Below are 15,031 nucleotides of genomic sequence, written 5' to 3' on the forward strand. Positions count from 1 at the left end.
GTTCTTTTCTTTGTTTCAGTTGCTTGTCAACAGCAAGATCATCAGTCTGGACCTGCCAGTTAAGGATGTCTACAAGAAAATATGGTGTCCAGAGGGAGAGGTTTGTAGATATTCTTAAATTAAAGAGATGTTTCTACTATGCTGTCTTGATTACTTATATTAGTACACGAAGTTCTTATATGTTCAATTCTTATTTTACAGGGTGAACCAATGAGGATCATCTACAGAATGAGAGGTAAGAACCACGTGGCTGTTTACTAATGAATCTCTTTTCGAGTGGTCACGATGCTCTTGTTCGGCAACAGCAATTCTTAGCCCCCTTGTGTATGGGCACCTGACCCAGCATAAGTGACAGTGTTTACGCCTTCTACACATGTTAGGAAACATTATCACATGCGCGCTATCAAACTGAAACCAGGCTTGGTCACCACTGACCGAAAACGCAGGAGCTTTAAGAACGAGGTTCTCTGTTTATTGATCAGCTCTCACTTCTCCTTAGCGGCTGAGTGACATTCAATCCTTGAAATCTTACTCCCGAAAATCTGTCGAGACATCAAAGTATGTCTGCCTGGTGTTGACTTTAGTTTGAGTAAAGAGAAATCACATGGTAACGTTCTACAGTGCATGTTTACACACTTGAGAGGTTTATGTGCGGCACAAGTGATACATAATATCAGCATTGCCAAGACAGCAATTACGATTATAAGCTGATAAACACGCGTTTACTACAGTAAAAAGCTTAAGTTGATCTCAATACACTTTAAGATATATTGGATCACTGTTTCACCTCACAAGTGGGTTCCTCCATGTAGTAGTGGTAGTAGGACTTTCTTGAAGTGTCAAGGTATTTAGCTTTTAACAAACTAACTGGGGACTTAATTAAGTAACCTTGTGCAATATTTAAACTTTTATATAACTTTTTTCACCAGTCTTGATTTCTTGCGTCATTTTTTCACAGGTCTGTTGGGGGATGCAACTGAGGAGTTTGTGGAGAATCTGGATACTCAACAAGGTTAGTTTGTTGGTAGTTTGTAAGTTTGAAGAACTCTCTGTATCTTGTGTCTGCAACTTTTCGAGTGTGGCAAAGCGTGCCTCACTACTCCATTTCCAGGTGTTTCTTTTAACTTGTTTTCATGTTAATTTTTTAAGAAGAGGAATTGGACGAGGAAGAGGTTTATAAGATGGCTGCCATTATGTCGAGTTCCGGTGGACTGGAAGCCATGCTCAGCAGGTATTTGAGACTCTTATTCGTGCTTTGCGCTACTACACAGCCCACTCTTTGAAAGAACATTTTTACTAGTGTTTAGAAATTTACTACTACATCACGTATCTGTTCACAATTTTGATCGGTAAGTGTGCTTGATGGCCGTAAACTGTCAAAAAGTGTGATTTATCATGCTATTTGTGGTTGGTGATAAAAGCTGAGATTCAAGACAAGTCATACATGTATACGTCTACTCATTTGAAGGTTGAGTGGAATAAAAGATCTTGTACGTGGAAAGCAGTTGGTATCGGTTATTCTGAAGCTCATGGGGTATTGCGTGAAACTCAAGGTATTGCTTTACTGGCGTCGCTCTTTTCTGAACATTTCTCGTGTATTGAAGTCATTGTTTAGAACTGTAGACTAAACGAGTTCGTTATTTCTCTGTAGGTCAACCGGCAATACCTTTGCCTTCCAACTCTAAACACACTCAATGTCCTTCTTGGAACTCTGAACCAGGTATAAACCTTTTTCCTGTTGTATCGGTCAACTACTCTCTCTTCCATAGTATAGTTTTACGAGTTACTGTTTTGCAGTTTCGCCGCTTTTTTCAACGTATTTTCAACAATCATATTTTGAGTCAATATATCAAATAATAATATATTTCCTTACTGGGGTTATAACGGGAAATTTGTCGCACAGTGTTCTAAACTATTGAGGAGTCAGTTTGGTTAGTTCGTTAAGATATAACTTGTTGTTTTATGTTGTAGGCTTTGCGTCTGGAGGCTGACTCTGGAGGTGGAGCCAGCATCGCAGAGGACGTGTTAGGAATCATGGAGACAGTGCTACAAGAGGCCACAAGTACACCAACCCCTGCTATCCCCATCCAGCAGGGAGATGGTTCTCAACTGGACATGCTGCTGGACAGAATAACAAGTCCTTATGTGGTACAATACGCTTGTATTTACTTTACTTACCAACACTGTTCAGCACCTAACTTTCCCTTATAATAACCATTCACTATCAAAGACACTCCTGGCAAGTATTGTGAAATCCATCAACTGCTACTGAGCAAGCAATCTTGTCTCGATTAAACCAGTGAATTCCCAGAACTACGATTACAAGAAATCTGTAGCAACTAGTAAAGAGAGTTGATATTTTTAGCTTGGGGCTAAATGACTTGTATCGTATTTATTGCAGAGGACACACAGCAGTGTGCTTCAAGCTATGATGCGTATAATTCCTTTCTTGACGTTTGGAGATGAAGAAAACATGAGGACGCTGGTGAATCACTTTCTGCCCTACCTGGACTTTGAAAAGTAAGATGGCACTCAACTTTGTCGAACGCTTGAACTGTTTACACTGTGTCTGATTCCTGGAAATGTCCATTAAAAGTTCTCTTTTTGTATCTAGAATAAGGGTGAAATATTGCTGCAGTTTCAAAGGACTTTGACGAACGTTTTGTATATTAACAATGCAAAAGTTGTCGTGCTCCTTTTCAAATATTTCCTTGACCCGTCATTTGCTGATGATAGGTAGTAGTAAAATCTAAATACACAATTGAAATGACCAAAGGTTTCTTTCTCTGTCATTTTTATTTCAAACTTTGATTGTTCTCCATCGCAGGTTTGATCGCGAGCGTTCAAGTGACGAAACTCTCTTTTTTGATTGCTTCTGTAGTATAGCAAGTAAAATCGAGGTGAGCATCGTAAAGGCAGTTCATCTGCATGTTCAAAGCCTCTGTGGTTCTTATGGGTATTTGTTGATCTCTGATGACAACTTTCTACTCTGTCTGTTTCCGCTCGTAGTTTTGCCTCCCATCTCTTATTTTAGATCTTGTAACCTTTTGATCAATAATCTTCAATTATCTTACAGAATAATCACAATGGTTTCAAGCTGAAGGACATGATCATTGAGAACGGAGTTGTAGCCAAAGCATTGACATACTTGGAAAACCAGACCCCTCAGAAACCCTTCAGGTACCGAATGTTATACGGCTTGTGACTAGGTATTTGTAGGCACTCGTTTATTTATTAGTTCTTTTAAGTGAGGGATGGAACTACGTCTCAAACCAGTTCCATCCCCAAGATTACACGTGTTTGGAAGCTGATCAGATTTTCTTTCTCGTGCATCCAACGTGATCTTAGCGACATTAACCCAATGATCGTCACTGGAAAAATCTCCCGTTTTTCCATTTCCATTTACGTGTTTTTTTTTTTTTTCCTGCCGTTCGGGCAACTCACCTATTACAGCCTATTACAGCCGTTTGATCGGGTGTTTTATTGCTTCACACAATGAAAATGTCTTTTCTTTTTTTTGGTAAGATCTATAATTTTACGATTCATTCTGGCTGCAGCCCTTCTATTTTTTAATGTTTTTGTCTTGGACAAGGCTTACTCTGTGCTCCAGAATATCAATACTGATATTGATTTTAAGACAAGTGCTACCGGCCTTGGTCTTTAAACTTCAAGGTTGGGAAGATAGGTAGAACTTAAAGTGTTAATAAATTTCTTGTTCTCTAACAGCAAAGCAAATCTGCTTGAAGCTGACGTGTGGAAAGAGTTTTTAGCCCGGCCGTCTCTTCCTTATGTTCTTCGTCTTTTGTCAGGTCTTTGTAAAGGACATGTCAATACACAGGTGAGATTAGATTCGCATGTAAGGTTACAAATTTGCACTTGCAGATATTCCTTTTCCATAATACCAAACGTAGCTATTTTCAAAAGCTTACAGCTTTGCAAGTATTTTTCAAATAAGATTCACCTTGTTTTTATTTCTTGAAAGTTTCTTAATCCTAAAATTCATGGCAAACACTTTCTTTAATTTCGCCTTATTGGATAGTCGCGCTAATTACATCGTTCAAAGGCGTCTTTGATGTAAATAAATAGCCCGACGAAGTATCTACAACAAAGTTTACCTCTTTACTAACACAGTCAATAAACTCATTACCAACTTCAAAATTCAAAACTGTATGTCACTATGGAATTGTGTACCTCACGCATATTCTTACTCAGAATGTAATTTTGCTAACAAAGCTAGGCAAGTCCATCCCTGTTGTACGCGTTTCAATGCTTAAGGTGACTTTAAAAAGTTATTACAAACTTTTCTTGGTTGATAAAGGTGCTGGTCGGTGAGACAGCTGTACCAGCCATTCATCGTCTGGAGCAAGTCTCGTCGGAGGAAAAAGTTGGCTCGCTGGCAGAGAATCTTATGGAAGCACTTAGAGAACATCCTGATGTCGAGAAAAAGGTAAATTCAAGCGTCTTATTGTTCACTCTTATTACTAGCTAGCTTAATGGAAGTAGTGTTTACCAACAATTTAATACCGCCATGTCGAGTATCGGTAGCCGAGGAGAAAAGGTTTTCTTATTAGTGTTGTGTGCCAACTGAATCCAGGCCTGTCATATCTGGTCAGTCACAACCAAACTTACTTACCTTGTTTTGTGGTTGTGTTGCGTCTCAGGTGTCAGAAGTACGCCGATCAACACGAATGGAAAAAAAGAAGCTGGCCATGGCTATGAGAGAAAAACAGCTTGGAGCTCTTGGCATGCAGGTGCTTGTATTCTCCTTACTATGTTCCACGCATTATTTTTCATTTGAGTTAGGAGAATTGCGCGGTTCATCCGTAATATCCTATAACTGATCTGTTTCTTTATTCTCATCACGGGTGTGCTTGAGTATGTCTCGCGTTTGTACGGAGAAATTGTGTGTTGATCATTTTTGGGAATTGAAGAAGTAAATGACTTTCCTAGAGTTTAGTGTGATGACATCTGTAGAATCTATTTTACAAAACCGTGACGGTTCTCAAGTTTAGTGTTATAATTTGTTATCATGTACAAATAATTTTCAGACGACATCCGGGGGAAAGATCATTGCCAAACCGACAAGTTTACTTCGCGAAATGGAAGAACTTCATGAAGAGGCTGGCCTGGCTTGTTGTATTTGCCGTGAAGGATACAGATATCATCCTCAAAAGGTTTGTTGTTTTTCATGATAACTTCTAGGAACAACATGTGTTTCGACTCAGCAAGTGCTGCATTCTTTCCCCGTTTGCGGTATCATCACCCTTGCATCATCTACCCTACGGTCGAATTCGTGGCTCGTTACATTCTATTAAGTCTATCGCAACATTTCACGTTCTCAACAGGTTTCATTTAAGCTGTTGTTAGTAACAGCAAAGTCTCCTGTGGTTTATTTAATTGCCTTGGTAAGCTTTAACGGAGGTTTTTTGTAACCCTTTACAGGTTCTGGGTATCTACACGTTCACCAAGAGATGCATTCTGGAGGAACACGAAAACAAACAGCGTAAAACACTGGTAATTCCCGGTTTTCGTTGATAAGTAATGATCAAGTCTGGAATTTCCTTTTAACGAGTGATAGCGTAGCTAGAGAGAGTTAGGACACGTTTCTTACCTGACGTGATAGAGTGGTTGACTGATGAAACAATTGTTTAATACAGCTCTCGATCTTTCACAAAGTTAGTACGATTGTGCAGGGTGTTTGGAAGCTATGAAGCAACGTCACTTACCACTCTGGGGTGGTTGTGCTATTTTGTGATTGAACAAAAAGATTCGGAATCTCCGTGAGACTTCCGCGAGACTTGTAGACCTTTAAAACAGCCATTAACAGGGTTTGTGTTGTTGATCAGGCTAAGCGTCCGATTTGTAAGGCTTTGATACAGGACGCTCAGCTTGTTTTGAATTGATGATTTCTTGCATGTATGTTTGTTGTGTTCGTCAGGGTTACTGCACTGTCAGCCACTTTAATATCGTGCATTATGACTGCCACATGGCGGCTGTAAGGTAAGAAAACAACCATCCTCTTTGCTCTCTTTAAGACTGTTGGAAGGAAACTCCGAAGATTCCTTACCATGCACGTGATTAAGTACGACTGTACACGTGTACTCTGTATCCTGCCATTATCCGCTGAGTTGTTCATATCTCTATCAATCTCTATCTAGATCACTTAGTGACGTCTGCAGCAGTTGCTAAGTCAAGTTTTTCCTTATTAGGCTTGCTCGAGGTCGTGATGAGTGGGAAAGTGCTGCCCTTCAGAATGCAAACACCAAGTGTAATGGTCTGTTGCCTATCTGGGGTTCAAAGGTAAGCGATTGAACGAGATTTCTGCTGTTCTTTTGATGAGACAAATAACTACCACCGGCATTTTCGACGCCTTGGAAAGAATAGAAATTGTTTAACGCAGACCTACTCGTTTGTAAAACTCTGTTTGTTGAAGTGTGTCGGTTGGGAGTAAGCAGACTTGGTTTCTGCATGGAATTTAGTTTAGGAAAAGTCGGCGACTCTCCGCATCTGACTGGGGTAATTAAAGAAGTTCATATCTGTTTAAACTTGATGTTTCTATCACCATACCAGGTTTCTGAGTCTGCATTTGCAAGTTGTCTGGCAAGGTAAGAGTACTTCCACTGCTCAAATGCTCTTGTTGCGTTGGTGAAGCTCTTTGTTTCGCCTTGAGTGCTCTCAGGTCCATTAGTAGTCATTGTATTTCCGCCAATCGAATGTAGTTGGTAATATCGTCACAAAGCCCTTTGACAGGCGGTGCGTAATTTCTTGAATGGGGTATGAATTTCTGTAATATGTGAATGACACACTACTTTCAGCTTAAGTAGCACTCCCATTTTACTCCACTTTTATCGCTTTCAAAAAAGAAATTTACAATCGTTTTTTTTTTTTTACTTTCAGACACAACAGTTACATTCAGGAGTGTACGGGTCATATGGAACCTACGTATCACGCTTCTATTCACGACCTGCGTCTGCTGCTCCAGCGGTTTGCATTTGAAAAATCCTTCAGTGAGGACACCGGTGGCGGGGGCCGAGACTCGAACATCAAATTTGTGCCGTATGCGATCCACATGATACTCTATGTCTTAAACACGTAAGAGTCGTGAACTATTGATACCAGTTTCTTAATGCTACATAGTTAAACATGCAAGTGCATTGATATTAGAGGCTGGAAAGTGGTGAAAAAAGTCTAATGTAATTTGGATTGGTGAAATCAACCCTTCTGTTTCCTTATGAGTGTTGGCCTGAGAAAGGCAATGGGACATCCTAGAGGTAAAGAACAAAATTGTTTCACATCGGTGGGAATCGAACCCAGGACCCTCGGATTAGTTGATCGTTGCTCTGTCGACCAGGCTACGAGGCCAGACGTATCTTTTAACATTGCTCGCGAAGAGGGCGAGGGAGAAGTAAAGGACTTTTTTCAAAGAATTTCATAGCTTCTTTTATGAGCGCTTAAATGTACTTTGTCACCGTGGCTTAATATCAGTCTAAATTGGAAATAACTTTGTTATTTTCTCATGCAGGACTCGCCAACTGAGTCGAGAGGAGAAGACGCTGAAATCATTTTTGGACATGGCCCCGGACAAATGGGCTGAATCATCTTACGAGGTTTGTTTCCTTTGATGTGCAGTGTACAAAGTGATTTCTTGCATTAATAAAATTTCCACGTAATACAAGCGCCACATTACTTATCAAAACCGTATAACTTCTTTGAATTATAATCAAGTATTATATTATTTGTAAGTCGCCATTAGCCTTGCATTTGACAGCGACCAGCTCGAACACGACTGCTACCTTGGTCACTCTGCAGATATTTTGTAATTTTCCTAAGTAAACTTTCTTTTTTCTGTTGTCCCAATGGTTAGCCGAGTAGTTATATCAAGAGACTAAGGATATGATTCCGTTTTTTGATTTCAGGTCGATAGCCCGCTGTACATGACAGTGCTGTCGCTGTTTGTGTATTCACTGGAGCACTGGAACCAATCAAAGATCACTTTCCTTAAAAGGCTTTTCGTTACTGCACATGCACGTCATACAAATCCCTCGGGGACGACCAAGTACGACTTATTTTACTTTCCTGGAATTTTTTTTTTTTGATTTAATATTAAGTCCGACAGCTAGTTAATTATAAGACAGTTACGTTGCGCCGGGCGGCAGTTATTGAATTTGAAGTGTTACTCTTGTAACACTCAATTAATAAAGCTATCTACCTATCTTGTCTGCCTTACCTCACCTGATTGGACTGCATTAACACTGGAGACATCACACGTGAATACTCTTTTGGTATCTCTGAGAATTATCAGTGAAAAAGAAACTAAACAACTGAATGCTCTAGCAGCCCGTACGTTAGAACTGATCTGAAACCAGTTTTCAGTGGTCGTTAAGCACTGTTACATGACACAGTTATCGTTCACAACTGACCCTTCCATCTCTGTTTTGTTAAACAGGGTCACCGATCTGACTCTGGCTGAATTCTCTGTGTACCGGCCGTATATTGTGTTTTTTGTGTTGATCGATAAACTTCACCACCTACTGAAGGTAAGTGAGTGCGATAGAGTAGCTACATTAATCGTTATCTTTCATATTTGTATAAAATCTCACCGCGTCATCGTTCCCAGATGGAACGATAAGCCCCTAAGATTGAAAGTCAGTTACCTTCATTTTCAAGGTTTTATCTTAACAGTAAACACTTGGTCTATATTCTTTTTTTCTTTTACAGAAACATTTGGTTGCGGATGACAATGGCTGGCCGCAGGGAATGCTGGATCATATTCGAAACAGTGACGAGACCGTGTTGAAGGGTTGTGACAAGGCAAGATTTTTATTTCGTTTACCGCATAATTTACCTTTCTTTCTTCTTTCTTTTGTGTACGTTCTGATGTCGTGTTTTCCTTTGCAGATTTTATCCTTTTACCAGACGGACCTTCTACCATCGGAGTCATTTTCCGAGTTGTTTGATGTAGCAGGTATGTAGTGTGTGGCATTTGTGAGTGACGGAGTAGCAATTGATTGGATTCAGTGTAAGAACGGCAGGCTTTAAATGACTGTGTGGCATTAGTGCACAATTCCACGAGCTTAGAATCCTCATATTTGAGATTTTTGACGTGTTTTTAAGCTCTTATCTTTTTTGTTTAATTACAGAAATGCTGTCTGACATCCCAGATCCGGAAAAGTTTATTACTGAGACCCTTGCCTCGCTGCCAAAGTGAAACGCCCTGCGTCAAAGTTTGCAGACTCAGAGACAAGAATGAAGTGACTGACTCTAACATAACTACCGAAAACATAGCGAATAGAATCGTTTTTAAGTTAAGCCATTTCCAAAAGTGGTGGTTCGAAGAAATTTAATGTAGAATAGGTGATGTAGTACGAGAGATCACAATTAAACGTAATTCATGAAGGTTGTAGTTTCTGCTAATTTCCTTTCTTTTATTTTGCGTTTAAAAAACTGTCTGTGGCATAAGCCTTTTGGAACTGCAGTTTCACCTTGAAAAAGTCAAAATAGTACACAATGTCTTGCCGTTTCCGCGAGTGTTTATAAAATAGGCACTGACCGTAAACAGTCGATTCCTGCTTTCTTCAAATGCCCCCTGGAGGCGGAACTTTGAGGACGGCTCCTTGAGGCAAACGCTGCTTTTCTCTGGTGCTGCATAACAGATAAACTTAAGACGAGAAACAGGGCTGCTGGGTCAATTTACCTGAACGTAGTGGCGGAATATGCAAATATCGAAAAAAAAAAAAAGGAGCCTCAAAGGGGCAATGATCTTCCTTGTTTCCTCTGCAATTTAGTCACGCCCGAGGCTAAAGCAAAAACGCCAAGAAAACCATGGAAAGAAAGTCGGGTTACAACCTACACTGAAGCTTCAAATAGCTATTAAAATAGCTCACATTTTGCTTATCAAATTGCATCTCGAAACCATTAACACTTGAATAGTTTTCTAGCTCTTGTTTGAAAATGAATTCACTTCTTATCACAAGGGAGCTTAAGTAGACCACGACGTCGACGTCGACGGCAACGAGAACGTCACCAAGCGAACGGTGAATGATCAAAATAGTAGCTGTGCGCGTGCGTGATAAATTTTTGTGCATTTCTTTGCCGAGCTCTGCGTGGTCTGAGGAACGCGAACGACGACGCTAATTTTTCGTTTTTTCATTTGGATTTGAACGCTGTCATTGCATATTTAGCCTAGGCAAGTTTTTGGAGCCATTGGCGTACTGAACAGATCTAGACAATTCTAATTTTGCAGGTAAAAAAAAAAAATCAATTTTGACTAGGCATCGTCCTCGGCGTCGCCGTGGTCGTTGCTTCAGCTTCCTGTAAACGCTGTTTACCATGTACTACACCACCTGCTTTGCGAATGTTTGAAAATATAAATTGCCAAGTAAGAGCTGTAGGTTCAACTAAAATAGAATCAGGAAACAGAATATAGTACATGGAACACAGTTTGCCGTTTTCCATATGCAGCTGTTTAGAGAAAAAAAAAGATTAAGGCGTGAGTGAAACCCGCAAGGAGTCAGCGAGGCTGAAAACACTTTAAGTAGTCAAACAAAATATTAATTAACGAGATAACCATTCTTGTTGTATAGCACAGCCGGCAACGTCAGTATAGCAAGCGTGCATCATAATATAATGACGCGCGCTCAAGACTTAAGCAAAGATATCTTCGCTTCGCGAGAAAAATTCATCTACATTAAAAGTGTTATAAAACATTTTATTCATGCTTTTGGTTGTCCATCATCTATTTTTAATGCAGTTGGCGCCCCAAGGAGCTCTTATGTTACTGTCGTGCTCTCCAAACTGGACAAAGAGGTTTTTTTTTTTTGGCTTAAAACCTTTTCGATATGAGATTACAATATCCAATATGCTTTGTGTGTCAAGTTATTGAGTTACGGAGTTAATGGGTTTGTCCGCCAAACAAGCCATTAGTCTTTGTTTTATACTTTCTATCGTGTTTGAGGAAGGGTTGGTTCAAACCATACTTGACTAGGTAAATTACCTACGCTTCGATAGCACCAGGATTCGAAAAAAATACTATTTTCTTTTGGTTTTTTCATGAAACGTAGAATAAGAACGGAAGCATTTCAGAGTAGTAGTCTCTGGCAAGTTATGAAAGGTCATCACGCGTAACTATCACATTACAAGTCTTAACTTTTCGCTGAACTTGTTGGGCCGTATTCCTTCCTCTTAATTGAGGTGGATATTGAAATTTAAAATAGTGAAAAGTGGATCATTGACTAACTAAAGATTTCCAGAGACTTCAGTAACTCTGCAACGACATATACATATGTTCGTTGAAAAAAAACACCTGCTTAAGATGACGTTGTTTGTATTAAAGGGAACACTATATATTTGACGGAACCGTAGAGTGTTTTACATACGGTGCTAATGTGCGTGCTAAGCGGTACAGAATATGACTTCTTCCGAGCACTTTGAACATAAAACTTCAATTCTTTGTTTTATCCTTGTCAGCACATGTGGAATCATATTTCCATTTGGGTCTGCTTGCACCGGTAAGTTGAATTCAGTTTACTCTTCCTTCTTAGTTTCGTGGTCAAAGAAAATGGCTCGTTTTTTCGTAAACCGGTTTAATTAGTTCTGAATGTAACCCATTTAAAATTAGTGAGATTAAACGATGTTGTATTGCAACTGGGGTTATGTCCTTCAATCCCACTACAGGTATATTGTTGACGGGATCTTTATGTTTAATCGATAAAGGGAGCTTGGTTCAGTCAAGGGCGGGAGTGGGGTTTCCATGCAAACTTTTTAAAAATGCTTAAGCGGGAACCCTTCTATCACAGTTTGGCATGAGGCCCAGGCAGCTATAGTCACTACTCATCCGGGGTAAAGGAAAGTATGACTGATGTTGTCGTTAGGATTTTACGCCAAAGATTTCCATGCATCAATGGCTGAATGACTTTTTGAAGTACTCAGATTCGCAGTTAGCAAATCAGAGGCCGTGTCTACTGTCCAGATATCCAGCGATATCAATGCATTGACCAAATATGGCCGGCTTTATTACCGAAATGCCTAATCGTACCTTTCTAGTAGGCCTAAGCCGTGTAAAAGGCTGGTTTGATCTCGCAATAGGTATTTTGGCTCGAGAAAAACATGGCTGAAGCAAAGTCACCTGATATGTAGGTAGCAGGGAACTTATATTGATGATATCATAGCTACGGTCAGTACAACCAATAAGAAGATGAGTTCTATGATTATCAAGACGTGCCAATATAAAATTCTTGGAATCTTACACAGGCGACGAATGCCGCATGATTATATTCAAGGAACCAATAGAAAACAAGGCCATGAGAGGCCACGCGATCAGAAGTGCGGAGGTCCATAATCAAGGGAGCTGTCGTGTGATGTGTTATATGGACCCCAACTGTGTCTCCATTAATTTTGGACCCTCTGAAAACGGAAGATACAGATGCGAGTTGAATAGCGCCAGTGATGACGATCAATTGTCATTCCTTGAGCATAAAGACACTTACACTTTCCTAGCCATCGAGGTAAACCTTTTTAATGATGAAGTTATGTTTGGGTAGTGTAGATAAATGTCTTCATCAGAGTAAATCATGCATGATTCTGGTCAATAGCTCTTTTCCGAGTTGATCTAAGCCTCTCCATCAAAGCCAGGCCTGGCGCACAGTCATTCATAAGACCAGGAATTTAATTCAGTGCATGTGATTGAAGTTTCATTTTCACATGAGAGGATGGGCACCAAGACTAGCTTTGAGAAAGAGGTTAAAAATGATTCAGAAATGGTGTATTGAAGAGGCGGATCTAACGATCTTACTGAGGGATTCACGGGCCCTTCGCCCTATTATCCTTTTATCAAACTGACTCCAAGTGTGTAAAAAGATAACTGTTAAATAATTACGACTAATATTTTTTAATCTTAGAAAATTTCGTTCGAACTTCCAACTTTATGATTAGCTTTCTCTTTCAACAGAATCTTTGTAGTAGCAGCCCATGTTTAAACGGAGGTATTTGTCAAGTTGGATTCACCAGTAAAGGTTATCGTTGCATCTGTCGCACTGGATTCCCGGGAACAAACTGCTGTCCAGGTATTATTACTCTTCTTTCTATCCCGTTTTATTGGCTTGTTTATGAAACATGTTCCTTTTAATTGTTTAAAACCGATCAAATATCGCTTGTCCTGTTGTTTTCCTTTGTCATTTCTTATCGTTGAGATAAGTAGCATTAGCGTGTTTATCTTTTCAAACTATTTGATTCTTTCGTTTGGAATCATTAAATTTCAAATGCTTTAAAACAGTCAAATAATAATAGCAATTTCTACGAATTACTTGAGACCTTAAAAACCTTTTCTTTTTCCCATCGTTAGGAAGGTCTTGTAGCGACTTGAAGAAGCTCGACCCAGCATTAAAAAGCGGCACTTACGTCATTGATCCTGACGGCAAAGGAGGTTTGCCACCTTTATATGACGTTACCTGTGACATGACTGACAAGAATGGAGTTGGCGTGACCGTCATAAGTCACGACAGTGAAAACAGAACGCTGGTGGATGGATGCGAACCTCCAGGTTGTTACAAACGTGACATTAACTACACAGGAGCAAGTCTTCCGCAGCTGGCAAAGCTCGCTAGAGTTTCCACACGCTGTGAACAGTTCATCAAGTATGAATGCCTAAACTCTCAACTGTTTAAAAATGAATCGAACAAAGTAATCGGATGGTGGGTTTCACGCAATGGCGATGCTATGAATTACTGGGGCGGAGCATCACCTGGTAATGGGAAGCAGATTTGCGCATGCGGGATGAATAATTCCTGCGCACGCACCGGCCTTGTTTGTAACTGTGATAAGAATGACAATGAGTGGCGAGAGGACAGCGGTCTCCTCACTGACAAGATCCATCTTCCAGTTAAACAGCTGAGGTTTGGAGATACTGGAGGCGACCCCGAGAAAGGTTACCATACATTGGGAAAGTTCAAGTGCTATGGAATTGCCTGATTGTATACAGAATTCCATTATATTTTTCATCCAGCCTCTTTCTTAGTGCCTTTCCTCCCAACTGGTCAGCTAGCTTGTTAAATTGGGAAAATCTTTGCTGTTGTGAAAAAAAGTCACCGGACGATTAACCAGGGAAGTTTTAAATAAGTAAAATTTGGTGTTTGTGATGGCATAAAATTCTTGGGGACTGACACGTTTGCATATTAGTCCTTAAAACATTTGCAAGTGCTTATTTATTCTACATTGTACGAGATTAATTATGTGATTACTTTTTAATAATATACTTGAAAATGGACTATTAAAGGTCTTTTAACTGTGACGTAATATGAATTGTTTAAATAGGCAGGCTGTAGTGTCCTTCCTTCACCAAATATCTTCGAAAAGTACCGAAACATTCGCAATTAATCTCCAAAACTGTTGAAGAATCTTCGACAATCTTCGGATGATCTTCCTTAATCGTCTGATGATCTTCAGAACCCTTCGGAATTGTGCGGCGATCGTCAGAAGTGTTCGGGTGATTTTCAGAAAAGATTCGGGTGATGTTCATAAATACGTACATACTCGGAGTGGTTTGGATGCTCCTCGAAAGTGTTCGGAAAAAAGTCTAGTTATCTTCGCTTATCTTCGGAAAGCTTCGAGGTGACCACAGACCGCCTTTGAAATACTTTGGATGACCGTTGTAGTCTTCGACTGTCTTCGTACTAACCTCGAAAATCTTCGTTGTAATTTACACTTGTTTTACATTTTTTGCACTGTTGTACACTTGAACTGCATCGCTCTTAGTTAGTACGAATCGAGTACGTTCTTAAGTGTATAGCGGGGCATCGCGACTGTAACGCAGAGATGTTAACCTCAGATCAAGTTAAACCCTAAGTGTTGTCAGGCTTGTGTGAACGTGCTCACTATAAATTGCCAACATTGATCCGTTCTTTACTTTGCACTCATTATGCACACTGTTTACTTCTGACTTCGTTTTAGCCGCGGTCATCATCGCTAGTGCGACCCAATTAAAAATGCTACTACCCAAGTCTCCGATTTCGCCTAAGGAGCCACCAGTGTTAAAGGC

The 15,031-nt window shown here is 40.0% G+C and overlaps 2 protein-coding genes across 4 annotated transcripts in view; both read left to right on the plus strand.

Moving 5' to 3' along the window:
• LOC110040516 (E3 ubiquitin-protein ligase UBR4-like) overlaps positions 1-9,396 on the plus strand; it is a 59,871-nt gene extending 50,475 nt beyond the window's left edge. For both annotated transcript variants that reach the window (XM_020745761.2, XM_020745762.2), the window contains exons 85-109: positions 20-100; positions 202-235; positions 959-1,012; positions 1,150-1,231; positions 1,469-1,553; positions 1,652-1,720; positions 1,972-2,148; positions 2,402-2,520; positions 2,828-2,900; positions 3,077-3,180; positions 3,727-3,838; positions 4,319-4,447; positions 4,662-4,751; positions 5,049-5,174; positions 5,443-5,514; positions 5,939-6,000; positions 6,210-6,300; positions 6,571-6,605; positions 6,898-7,092; positions 7,523-7,607; positions 7,917-8,056; positions 8,447-8,537; positions 8,719-8,811; positions 8,899-8,965; positions 9,141-9,396. In XM_020745761.2, the coding sequence (XP_020601420.2) occupies positions 20-100; positions 202-235; positions 959-1,012; positions 1,150-1,231; positions 1,469-1,553; positions 1,652-1,720; positions 1,972-2,148; positions 2,402-2,520; positions 2,828-2,900; positions 3,077-3,180; positions 3,727-3,838; positions 4,319-4,447; positions 4,662-4,751; positions 5,049-5,174; positions 5,443-5,514; positions 5,939-6,000; positions 6,210-6,300; positions 6,571-6,605; positions 6,898-7,092; positions 7,523-7,607; positions 7,917-8,056; positions 8,447-8,537; positions 8,719-8,811; positions 8,899-8,965; positions 9,141-9,208 (2,334 nt within the window). In that variant the 3' untranslated portion in view covers positions 9,209-9,396. The remainder of the gene's footprint in view (positions 1-19; positions 101-201; positions 236-958; positions 1,013-1,149; positions 1,232-1,468; positions 1,554-1,651; positions 1,721-1,971; positions 2,149-2,401; positions 2,521-2,827; positions 2,901-3,076; positions 3,181-3,726; positions 3,839-4,318; positions 4,448-4,661; positions 4,752-5,048; positions 5,175-5,442; positions 5,515-5,938; positions 6,001-6,209; positions 6,301-6,570; positions 6,606-6,897; positions 7,093-7,522; positions 7,608-7,916; positions 8,057-8,446; positions 8,538-8,718; positions 8,812-8,898; positions 8,966-9,140) is intronic.
• Positions 9,397-9,519: 123 nt separating this feature from the next.
• LOC110040505 (neurexin-4-like) lies at positions 9,520-14,289 on the plus strand. 2 transcript variants are annotated; one of them, XM_020745746.2, is made up of 4 exons: positions 9,520-11,507; positions 12,250-12,503; positions 12,947-13,061; positions 13,340-14,289. In XM_020745746.2, exons 1-4 carry the CDS (start codon positions 11,408-11,410, stop codon positions 13,963-13,965), a joined length of 1,095 nt encoding a protein of 364 aa, XP_020601405.1. In that variant the 5' UTR covers positions 9,520-11,407; the 3' UTR covers positions 13,966-14,289. The 2 variants fall into 2 exon arrangements, with proteins under 2 accessions (XP_020601405.1, XP_089130953.1); XM_089274827.1 differs by lacking the exon at positions 12,250-12,503.
• Positions 14,290-15,031: the final 742 nt, after the last annotated feature.

Source organism: Orbicella faveolata, unplaced genomic scaffold (genome assembly GCF_042242905.1).
Source record: "Orbicella faveolata isolate gen_17 unplaced genomic scaffold, um_ofav_v1 contig_36, whole genome shotgun sequence".
In the NCBI taxonomy this organism is placed as follows: domain Eukaryota; kingdom Metazoa; phylum Cnidaria; class Anthozoa; order Scleractinia; family Merulinidae; genus Orbicella; species Orbicella faveolata.

Coding starts and splice junctions, on each gene's coding strand:
- LOC110040505 (XM_020745746.2), top strand. CDS start 11,408: ATGACTTCTTCCGAGCACTTTGAACATAAAACTTCAATTCTTTGTTTT. Junction 11,508..12,249: donor ATTTGGGTCTGCTTGCACCG/GTAAGTTGAATT, acceptor AATCTTACACAG/GCGACGAATGCCGCATGATT. Junction 12,504..12,946: donor ACACTTTCCTAGCCATCGAG/GTAAACCTTTTT, acceptor CTCTTTCAACAG/AATCTTTGTAGTAGCAGCCC.